The 12,534-nt window shown below is 35.9% G+C and overlaps 1 protein-coding gene across 4 annotated transcripts in view; it reads right to left on the bottom strand.

Moving 5' to 3' along the window:
• Positions 1–12,534, bottom strand: part of SUPT3H (SPT3 homolog, SAGA and STAGA complex component) — a 449,480-nt gene that overhangs the window by 153,728 nt on the left and 283,218 nt on the right. For all 4 annotated transcript variants that reach the window (XM_067752787.1, XM_067752786.1, XM_067752788.1 and 1 more), the window contains exons 5-6: positions 12,294–12,384; positions 7,248–7,387 (exon numbers count right to left, since the gene is read on the bottom strand). In XM_067752787.1, coding sequence (XP_067608888.1) covers positions 7,248–7,387; positions 12,294–12,384 — 231 coding nt within the window. The remainder of the gene's footprint in view (positions 1–7,247; positions 7,388–12,293; positions 12,385–12,534) is intronic.

The following is a 12,534-nucleotide window of genomic DNA, read 5'->3' as shown; positions in this document are numbered from 1 at the left end:
ACTGTGGAAAAGCCACTACTCTAATTTGAGCAGGAAGTTATTCAAGCAATGAAAACTATTAGCAACTGGAAAGCACCTGTAAAAGATGTGTTGAAGAGCTCCTGACACAAAAATTTCATAAAGATCTATAGCTTTCTTTGTAATCCTACGTGAATCAGAAGAAAAGACTAACTTTATACACCCAGAAACTGCATTCTTTAAGCAAAAGAGAAAAGAAATTCAGATCATCCAAAGGATAGATTAATAATACTTGCATATATCACCTATTTTATTCACCATATTTGGACAAATATTTAATGAAAGTTTGTAATGTTCAAGGCACTGTGCTGGGTACAGAAGATATGAAAGTAAATAAAATAAGTCCATGCTTTCAAGGACCTTATTTAGTAAGTCAAACTAAGAAAAAAACTACTAGTTACAATCTATCACATACTAAAATATCAGAACTGAGATGCTGCCAGATAGAGAAAGCTCAGGGGAAGGGAAGAAAAGCTGAATGCCTATTTAGGGAACTATAAGTCCGAGGGGGTTCCTTAAATCGTGTGTGCTGGTGGTGGTTGTGTGTGTGTGTGTATGTGTGTGTACATGTGCCTTTTGGGAGGTAATATGGGAAAAGCGGGGGCAGCAGGAATGGTGGGAGATGAAGATGAAAAAGTCTGTTGGGGCCAGATCATGAAAGATGCATGAATAATGTGTTAAGGACTTAAGTTTCTACTGTAGAAAATGGAGTCATGAAAAGCAGAAACCTGGCAGCACCTGATCTGTCCTTCGGACCAATGCTTGTGAAAAGGAGATTTCCCAACAGACATCCACATGCAACAGATTACACGGATCACTAAATATTTACAGCTTACTCCAGAATTCTAAATGAGGAATACAATGAGCTAAGAATAAGTCTAATTGCATTAAGCAGCCTGATTTGCATGATTTCCCATACAGTGGTGAACAATAAGAGCTGATGTTAAGGCAGCAAATAAATGAAGGGATAGAGGGTAATTATCTATACCAAACAACTAATGATCTGTTAATGCCACAGAAGAAGTGATAGCGTTAAAAAGACAAAACTCTTTCCACAGAATAAATTTATTTTCATATTTAGAAGGACTAACTTGTTGCGATTAAACCAATAAGATAAAAAAAGGCCAGACTGTGTAACAACAATCTGCCCGCCTACTGTGGGGAATGTGGGTGAAGGAGAAAGAATCGGGAAACATAATCTACAAAATATTCAGGGAAAAAACATTTTGGTTATTACAACAGCCACAACTCGAGAACTACAAACATTAAATGTAAATTAGTGGTAAATCCTGTGGCGTTCTGAAATTCGATGATATTTTAAAACTCTTCCCCGCCAAGGTGTTTTATAAACAAGCTGGTGGAGTGATCTCTGCGAAAACCCCTTGAAATGTATCTTTTAAAAGAGAAGGGTTTCATTTTCAAAAGGACAAACTGAAATTATTTGAGAAAGAAAATATTGATTGATTCTATTAAAAACTTAACTGGACAGTATATTCAGATGTGCTAGTCGAATATCCACTTAGCAAGACTGAACAGTGCAGCGCAGTAAGGCCCACGCTGGCACATCAGCGCTGGGAGACACGGATGATCAGTGTGCAGTACTGGTGCATATCTTCACCCTGGAAAGGATTCTCTACTTTACTGAAGCTGAAACTCCTCGGTGGGGAAGGTGGAAGTGAATGGCAATCACTGTTCCTATGTTTTACTACCAAGGCCTGATTTAAAATATGCTGTCTCCATAACAAAAGATACTTGTGGACATCGGATCATAAGCCCTGATTTGGATTAAAGGAAATATGACTACTATGAGTACTGCTTCAATGCTGTTACAATGTATTTTACTCCTCAATAGACTAGGGAAAGGGCAGGGAGAAGAATCTTTTAAATTTCACCCACACTAAAGAGTAAAAAATTCGAAATGGGTCTGAGGGTGGAAGACAAAAATGGAAGTGATGCTAAATATTTTATCATAAAGATGGTAGTTATTTGACTGATCTTGTTCTAAAATTTTTCTATAGCAAAGCATAACCCAAGAGACTGATTAAACTACTACCACCACCACCCAAGCACTTCTAGCTTCACACCTGGTATGTGGGGCACTCTGAGCAAAGCAGAAGTCTGACTCTACCCTCAGTTCACATGGTTAAGAGCCCAGAGTTCACATGGTTAAGAAAAGCCTAAAAGAATCCCTTGAGAACCATCTGTCAAATCTGATGTGTTAAGCTATAGAACGATAAGTACCTGGGTAAGAGTTAGGGAGTGTTCTATTTTTATAAGATCTGTAACTTACTTTTCATGTCATTAACTGAAAAATGTCTTCTTCAGATGTTTTATGGCAATGAATATACAGATCTCTACCATTACATAATCAGAAGGTGTGGATAAAAAGTAGTTTGATAGAGTTGGAAATCAGTTTCAGAGCTCCACATTACACCAAACTTTGGGTTCTCCTAAAGTCACGTAATACTCCCTGTTCTGCAGTTTCTAGGCCAGAAAAACATATACTAAATTACATTAATTCTGCTCTGTGTAGCTAGAATTACCAAAGGTTTTGGGTGGTATTTCTATTAATATTCCCTGAAGAATGATTTCATAGAGTATTTTTAAATTATCTGAACAGAAGTTACTTTCAAAAGAATAAAAGACATACTGATGTGTTCTCTTGAATCTCTTTCAGAAACTAATCCTGACATATTACACTATTTCAGGTTTTAAAATGGAGCCTACTTCTCATTTTTCTGTTCTGTGCGCTCTTCAGCAAACCACACTGAAGTTAATTCTATGGACCTGTCTGAAGTTAATGATCAAAAATCTCTTGAAGATGTAATGTGCTTTACTTCAGGATAAACAAAATTTCAAATAAAATATCAAGTGAAATAGAATATACACGGCTCCATCACACAACCAATAACCCACCTAGAGGGTTCAAAATTCAAGATCAAATAGAGTAATAATAATAAAAATGGCAACCATTTATTGGGCTTGTATTCCCCTCACCAGAGTACTTAGTTACCTTTTGATTTGCCAGTTACTACTAAAGGATTGTGAGGGCAGAAACCATATTTTGTTTTTTTATAGTCATAACCTCAGGACCTAGAAATAGTGACTGATTTACAAAAGAAGCTCTAATAAATGCTGAATGAATTAAAGAGTGAAAGGATGGATGGATGGTTTGCCTGAATCCAAAGAAAATGATTTCCACTCATTCTAACATGCTGTCTCTTCGGGAAAACTTCCCAGAGATCTGAGCAGAGAGTCAAGATTGTGATGCACCACTCTCAATTCTTACACATAACACAGAGGTACTTTACACTTAAGAACCCTCGTGGCTGCCTTTCCAGCATCTATTCCTTCTTGCAAAAGCTTCAGGGATCCATGCTTTTACAGAGGTTAACTGTACCCTCTTTGGAGATGGAGCATATGACTTAGGCTAAGCCAACCAGGGTATGTCATTCTATCAGCTGCCGTGGGTGGGATGGGTTTTGGAAGATACATACGTACACATGTACACGTGTAGGCATATATACACATGTAGGCATAGTATATGCATGTGTGTAAGTATATACGCATATTTATATATATCATGAATGTACATATGTATATAAACTATATCTCTCTAGTCTATAAATTCTGCATTTCTTAATCCCATATATATGTATATTTTAAACTTTGTTTTGGGTTTCAGTTTTTTAACTCAATCTTTTCAATGTTTTTGGTATTTGTAAACATTTATCTTATTGGGATTAGCCTTTTTGTGATAAATCTTATCTAAGATATTATATTTCAACTCAGTCTTGAAGGCATTTTATTTTACTTTACTTTATAACTATAAAAACCATGACAGATAGAAAAGGGGAAGTGCTGAACTGTCACATTTCATAAACAGGAGAAGATGGAGAACTTCTATAGTCAGCCACCTCTCTCAACGAGGTTCCAGTCTACCTAGCTCCAAAAACTATAACGCTAGGACTCAAAACCCCCAGGGATCATAAGCTTGTTACACTTGGAGCATAACTGAATGGTATACCTGATTTCTGTGATCATTCAACCTTTACGAGAAACTTTGTATTTAAAAATCTATGACTAGTCACTTCAGGTTAGATTCAGATGACCACCTGGGATCTTACTCAACTTTCAGTCAATTAAACAATTTTTAGGCTGCCTTACATTTTATGTATTCCATTCTGCTTTTTCTCTAGATTCCAGGATTAGGCCTCTAACTTGAAAACACAAGATAAACAGTCACTGGGGATTTTCAGCACCCTACGCTGTTTAAAGGCTGCTCTTTGGTGAGCTCTAATCTTTGTTCTCCTGTTTATTTTACCAGTTTGAGGGTTAGTCAGAAGGTAGAGAGCTCACCCAATTTTTTTAGGCGTTCCTTATTTACATCTTCTTCACAAAACCTAGCAGTTCAGTAGCCCAGATATTTTACTTGATTAATGACAAACTTGAGCTTCTCCAAGTTCCTTCACAGGAGAGCAGTAGGGTTTTAGGCAAGCTCTTCTGTGAGTGACCACAGGTCCTCTGGTAAGAAAACACAAAGCTACCTGCAGGCTTTAGTGACCCTTCCTTGGCCTTTGGTTGACACAGTCACATTTAGTTGATTAGATCTCAAAAACTTAGAATGTGAGAAACAGGATCAACAGCAAACACACGTGGGTCACTCTGGGGTGGGTTTAGGGGGTCTCAGGGGTGGGTGGAGGGGAGTTGTGAGTACTTATATGTATTATGCTTATCATTTCCCTGCTTCTCTTTCCCAGTCCCTCAAATACACTAAAGCAATTCTGAACATTATTTAATCTTTACTTGATAATTTAGAAGGGTCTTCAGAGGTCATGGATCACAGATCTCTACTACACACACACCAAAGTGTTAAAAATTTGGTGCTGGAGAAAAACAAATGGGGTAAGCGTTAGTTAACTTAATATGATAATGGACTAGCAAGTAGAAGTGGATATAAAAATTCAGACATTTTTTATATTTCAAATCACATAATACTTAATGAAGTAAATTATGAGTAAAACACAAAGCCAGGCACACACAGAAATCAGCTGAAAACAATGGGAAAGAACTCAGTTTTTCATATGCTTGCTCGATATTTTGAGAAAAATCTAGGGTCCCAAGCGAGCTTGTGTCTATAAATTTTTTTCTCTTCTAAATTACATTTAAATAAAAAAAAAGAAAAAAGAAAAAAAAAAACCAATAACAAGCTTTGTTGGTAGGTCTATACCATTTTCATACATTCTAGGGGAGAAGGTAGTAAACAAAGTTTCTACAACTGTAAGTGATGCTTAGAGGAAAATTAAATCACTGAGTGATGCCAGGACTGATTATTCTACTGCACTTTAAAAGCAAGGGATTGCAGTCTGTGAGTCCAAAGTGGTTTCATATGGACTGCCACAGTTGTGGTTTACGCTTGAAACTATAACCTGTCAAATTAGAAGCAGGCAAGGCCTATGCTCTTAACGGTTCCATTTTTTACTGTCTATAGTTATGTCTACAAGTTCAGCATTTTTTTATCCAGTTTAAACTCTGTTATTTGGATGAACAGAATCTCAAACCTACTCTTTGTTATCTTGGTTAGAGATTTTAGTTATGATACAAAGCTTAGAGAAACTGCCAATCTAATTTTTATCGTATAGGTGAAGCTGACTTTTTTGTAACTATTTTTATCAACTATTGATATTTTATTATCCTGGTTACCACTATGTAATATACAATATAACTACAGGGAGAGAAATATAAACCACATAAGCTCCCAAGCTTTTTCTATCCTGCACTTCCAAATATTTTATTTACTTGAACTTGTACCTTACTGGCTCATCACTCTTCCAGGCCTACAGTAGCCTGCTATTATGAGCTCAGTGTTACAACATGCTCCATTTCTTCTCTTCTCCTTGACTGTGAAATGCCCTTCCGGGCAACAGGCGTGGTTGACAGAGATCTTCCTGTCAAAACTGAAAAGCTACTTGTTCAATTTTACTACTGTTTTCTGTAGAGTCCTTCTTTAATAAATTTTTCTTAATGCCCGTTTGTATAATATAAAAATGTTTAAAAAATAAAGCATAAACAATATTTGCTCTCTGTGTAATGCATCATAAGTGAAACCATGCCACAAAACAATCATATCCTGTTTAGGCCATAATGACATCAGAAATACATGTTTATCATCTGCTTTGGACAACTTAGCATGTTTTTGGCCCAAGGCGAACTAAAATCATTTGCAGTTGCCTCAAACCAAGATAACCACACATTTCTAAGGTAATTGATACCTAAGAAGAACATTGCCTTTAGATCACAGTTCATGATCTAAGCATACTAATTCTTTAAAGAAGGTGGTTAAATTTTATAAAGCATATATGTCTATTGGACTTCCTCCAAAATTTAACATGAAATAATTATATTTTTAGCATGCACAGAGACTATGATAAAGTCAGCACTTAGCACGATCTTTCGGAGCTCTGGAATTACCTCTCTTGACCAATTTAAAGAGAAGGGGAAAAATGGAGATTTGTTTTTTTACATGTAAAAGTATTATAAGAATAAGAATGATAAGAATAATGCCTTATATTTTAGAAGGCACTCAGATGAAATCAATCACTACTTTTATTTTTCCACAAGTATTTAAGGAAACCATTTTATGAATAGAAAGCTAAGGTAAATAGAAGGCATACAATTTTCATATTCATTGTTAAAACATACCCAGGGAATCCAAACACATGTCACTAACTGTGTTTTACAGTGGTATAAAGCATGGAATTGCCCTGGATCCTACCTTATCTGGTGAGTCCAACCAGAGGCTGCAACTACAGCTGGAAAAATAGCTCTTCACACTATATGCCAACGCAAAAGCAGTAAGGATTACCTTTGTCCACAAAGATAACTGGATGGTTTGGTACAAAAACTAAGTAAATATTTAATTATAAACTAGCTTCTATGGAATAAAATAGTTTCAGTAAAAGTAAGATCCAGAAGGAAGCTTAGGGAAACCTACTCATATTCAAAGGAGGAAACAAAGAAACAGAAAACTGAAGTTGTTTCCCAAAGTCAGCTATGAAGGCAGAGTTTAACATCCTTTCCAGGGTTACTCCACTACACAATGCTGCCTTCAGACATGAAACCACTGATTTGGACATTTCAGACCACATTTAAAGAACATAAGAATAGAACCAAATAGTATATGCACTGCAGTTATTCTATTACCCTAAAAAGGGAAGCATGTACTATACCTCCATTCTTTCTTGTTTAACTTCATCAATTTCATCATCTTCAAACATTGCCAAGAGTTCTCCTGTTTGGTCAATGGAGTTGAGAAAGTCTTGAGCGATTTTTTGTCTTTTGTTCGCATTATTACTGCCACTCAATTTGTCTTCATGAAGATAAGGGAAGGAAAAAAGAAATGTTCTTAAATAGGTTTACATCTGCCCCAATCATATGTATTGAATACTGCATATAAAATTCAGAACTGGAATTCTCTCATAATAATCTTCGTAAGGAGAATCCTTGTATCCAAAACAAAAGCATAAGTCATGCAGAATTAAATCATCTATTTATGTCATGAATAAGATTGAGAGAATAAAACCAAATGATCAATTAGCACAATAAGTGTGAATGGATTAAAATTCCTTACAAAAAAAAGGAAAGACTCTCAGATTTGGAAAAAGAATCCTGCTACAGCAAGCCTAATTAAGAAAGTAAATAAAAACAAAGACATAAATAAAAAACATCAGGATTGAGACATGAAATTAAAAGAAGAAAATACTAGGTACACTACTGTGGCAATATATTTGAAACCTATGGGATGAGATCTTACTCTTTTTCTCATAAGAGATAAAACTACCATACTTATTTAAAAGCAAAACATAACTCTGAGAAAGTTACTGCAAAAAGTCAGGAAGGAATGTAATATTGCAAAAGGTAATTAATACAGTTTAATACACAAAAGTATCAGTGTGAATTAGTGAGGAAGAGCTACATTATTTTTTAATGTGACAAATTGTGTGCTCCTATACCAAATAAAGACAACCCAAACATCTTAGAGTGAAAAAAAGCCTGTCACTCCCTACTCCAATACAGCTTTGTTACCACCCACCTAAATTATGTTGCTACTATCAAATATATTATACATCTATATATTATAGACACAATATTACAATTATATATCTTGTTTTATACAATTGGTTTTAAATCTATTAAGAAAGGAAAATAAATAACACAATTCTATATTCTCTTATATTTACCTACATAATTACCTTTATAGATACTCTTTGTTGTGTGTGTGTGTGTGTGTGCGTGTGCGTGTGTGTGTGTGTGTGATGTGTGTAGGTGTGGATTCAAATTATTGTCTGGTACAACTTGCTTTCAGCCAGAATAACTTCCTTTAGTATTTTTTATATGAGTCTGCTAGCAAAAAAATTCTCCAGTTTTTGCGTATCTGAGAATATCTTTATTTTGCCTTCATTTTTGAAACACAGTTTTGCTGAACATGTTTCTTGACATATTTGTTGTTGACAGTTTTTCTTTTCAGCATTTGGAATACGTCATCCCACTGCTATCTGACCTGCATTGTTAATGAGAAGTCGGCTGTTAATATTGTTGAGGTTCCACTTTATTTGATGAGGTGATTTTCTCTTGCCTTTCACGATTTTCTTTTTGTCTTCGTCTTTCAGCATTTCTACTAGAATGTGTCTGAGTATGGATTGCTATACGTTTATCCTACTTGGAGCTTGCTGAGCTGTTTGGATGTGATTAATAATTTTCACCAAAGTTGAGAAGTTTTCCGTCGTTATTTCCTTGAATATTTTTTCTGTTCTTTTTTTCCTTCCCTTCTGTAGTCCCATTGCATACACTGGTTCACTTAATGGTGGCTCGTATTTTTCTGAAACACTATTAATTTTTCTTCATTCTTTTTTCTATTTGTTCTTTAGACTATATAATCTTTAACAATCTGTCTTCAAGTTCACTGATTCTTCCTTCTGTCAGTTCAAAGTTACTATTGAGCCCCTCTACTGAATTTTTCATCTCAGTCATTGTACTTTTCAACCGCAGAATTTCCACTTGTTTCTATAATTTCTATCTCTTAATCGATATTCTCTATTTTTGAGACACAGTAACCACACCTTCCTTTTGTTATTTGCACATGGTTTCTTTTAGTTCTTTGAACACCATTTATAATAGCTAGTTTCTGTCTGCTAAGCCTAACATCTGGACCCCCTCGAAGGCAGTTTGTGTTGTCTGCTTATTCTTCCTGTTTTTATGGATCATACATATCTGTTTCTTTGAATGTCCAGTATTTTGTTGTTGTTGTTGAAAATGGACATTTTAGGTAATATATTGGAGCAACTCTAGCTAATAATTCCCTCTCCTCCCTGGGGCTTGTTGTTATTGTTTGCTTGTTTGGTTGTTTATTTGTTTAGTGACTTGGCTGGGCTAATTCAGTAAAGTCTCTTTCCCTCTCGGTGTGCAGCCTTGGATGTTGTTCCTCAGAGGGTACAGCCTTGAGCGTGAGAACAGTCTCCTCAATCACCAGGGATGACTGTGGTTTTAGTCAAGTTCTCTTTACCTGTCACTTTTCCTGATCTCTCCACTAAGTTTCTGGCTGGTATGACTCTATTGGTATGATACACAGCTGTTATCTTCCACTAACTGCTGGCTGACAGTTCTATTGTTTTGATAATACTCTTGTGCATAAATTGCTCCACAGATTGATCTAAATGATTTCAGGTCACTCTGCAGAGTCAAGGTTGGCCAGCCTTTAAGTTTTGCTCTGACCCCAGGAAGACTCTTTTTAGCTATCTCTTTCCTTTGTTAAACTTTTAGCTGGTGCACTGTTTTGTTTGTTGTTACTAGTATCACAGAGTGACCAGCTTCCCCTTAATTCCTCCACCAGGATCTCCATTGTTTTAAAACACCCTTAGCCATGAACTTCAAATGCTCTTTCCCAAATAGTCAGTCCCTATAGGGAGAGCTGCAGAGCTCTCTGATATTAAGGGCTGGCTCTCTCTTACAGGATCAATCTTTGTACTTCTGTACTAGAGCTGGGGTTGGGAGTAGCAAGCAGCTTCTCTCTGAAAGACTTTCCTGGATCTAAGAGTGAGGATCTGGACAGAGATGGTAGCCCCTTGTCTTCAAGGCTTGTCTCTTCTGGTGTGAAGCTTATTCCCTGTGAGCAAGCCAGGATGTGGCAAGCAGGGTCCATCTGGGGTAGAGCTTCCCTATGACTAGAAGATGAGAGGAAGGCCCAGTCCTTTTAGCTGTGCTTGCCTAGCACAGAGGTTCTGCAACAGAGATGAAGGAGATGAGAGATGCTGATCTCCTGCCCCTCTTGGGGTGAACCTGTCACCCTAGATTGGGAGGTACAGAAGCAGGTGTCCATGGTTCTTGGACACATTTGCCCAGAGTAAAGCTTCTATCATTTTGATCTGGGGCAGCAGGGTGGGAGAGGAGGAGAGAAATGAGGGGAGTATATTGTGGCTCAAACACAACAGAGTCTCACTGTTCTTAATGAGATTTAGTAGATTTTTTTGAATATGTTCCTCCATTTGCTGTCTGCCCTTAGGACAATTTCTAAAGATTTTAAACTATTATTTTTAAAATGTTCACCAGTTAAATGTGTTTCACTGGGAAAAGAGTCTACCACGTTCCTCACAAGGCCACTCTAGAACTCTCATCTCAGTATTAGATGTATTTTACCTGAGTATTTTACCTTACAAATTATATCAACTACAGTGAATCCTTGAAGAACACAGGTTTGAACCGCGTATATCCACTTACACATGAATTTTTTTCATTAAATACGTACTACAGTACGTGTCTCTATGAGGTTGGTTGAATCTGGGGACGTGGAACCGCATACATGGAGGGCCAACTGTAAAGTTACAGGCAGATTTGACTGTTCAGACAGTTGGCACCCCTAACCCCTGCATTGTTCAAGGGTCAACTGTATTTTAAAACTTTATATGAGACACACAAGATTAGAAAATTTAAATGATAAAGAGGAGAGGTTTGAAATAAATAAGGAGGTGAGGACATAAAACTGATATGACAGTGTTAGTAAAACTGAATACTAGTCTCACTACTCTGAGCTTGGTATTCAAAGCATAGTATTAAGTTATCACTTATTCAGTGGTGGGAATGTATCAGGTGCTTTTCATACATTATGTTGAACTCTCATGGTCAGTAGTATAATTTATGACTTACAAATGAGAAAACTGACCCTCAGGGACACATAGAAAGAAAGCAGAGAACTGCGATTAATAGGAATTTAGGTCTGTTTTGCTCCAAGTCTAGATTCTTTATGCTCTCCATAAAGGGAAGCATTACATTCATTTGGAGTTAAATTCTATGAGAACTGCAGGAATACTAAATAGACAACACTGATTAGACATTTGATCAGAATTTTTTTTTGGCATGGCCATTACACTTGCTGACTTGTTGAGGATCAATGAAAGGAACTGGTTCTCTTTCAAAGTTAGTTAACTCTTCAGTTGGTTTTTGTTGTTTTTTGATTCAGTTGGTTTTGAGCAATTTTCTGGAATTCTTCTGAATACAGTAGTTTGTTTAGCTACTTTAGCAGTGTATCTACCAGCAAAGGGTACTACCATGCAGTGACTATATTCAATACAAAATAGATGAATTACTTCAAAAATACAACATATTTATTTTGATTAATAAGTATTATTTAATAATTATCTATTTTCAGCTTATCACTATTTGATTTTGCAACATAAATATTTTCTTTAAATATCCTAAAATGGGGAATTGAGTTGGAAAATCAGCTAAGGAAAATTTCCCATTCTGTGTCAGACGTTTTGTTAGATTTCAAACAGCACAGAAATAACACATTAAAATGAGGTGACTTTACATTATAAAACGTATCAGATACTTTGTATAATAAATTAACAAAAAAACATACATGCCAATTTCAAAAATATAATAGTTCTGGCTCCCTCCATTCAGGACAGAAAAATTATGCTTGCTAAAATCAATTATGTTTTAAATCAACACAATTTTCTTAGTTTCATGACACTCTGGTGTAAAGCAGGTCATTTTATTAAAAAAAGAATTAAAATGCCAGATTACTCTGAAGTCACATAATTGGAAAATACAAGATTTAACTGCCAAGTATATAAATATCTGCACAGTTTCTAAACTACATTATTTAACAGAAGTACATATATTCTACTCTGATGGGAATATCTACATTGACATTGTATAAATGTGTCATCAGCATACATGTGTTGTTGTACTGGTTTTAGTTTAGTGCTTTAAGTTACCTTCCAGAAGATCATCCTCGTCGATGCCTTTGACGATCTTTGATTTGTAGTCTCGGAAAAACATGTATTTTAGCAGTCTTCTAAGTTTTTTCTATTAAAAATATGAAATAAGTAAATAAAAAACCTTACACATACATTCGCTTTATTGATTAAAGACTATTATGATAACTAAATTTAATAACGTGTACCCCAGGATCACTGTGGGGGGGATATAGCAATTCTCAGCATAGTACTGTGAATA

This window comes from Pseudorca crassidens, chromosome 10 (genome assembly GCF_039906515.1).
Source record: "Pseudorca crassidens isolate mPseCra1 chromosome 10, mPseCra1.hap1, whole genome shotgun sequence".
In the NCBI taxonomy this organism is placed as follows: Eukaryota; Metazoa; Chordata; class Mammalia; order Artiodactyla; family Delphinidae; genus Pseudorca; species Pseudorca crassidens.
This window is presented reverse-complemented; position numbering and strand designations above follow the sequence as displayed.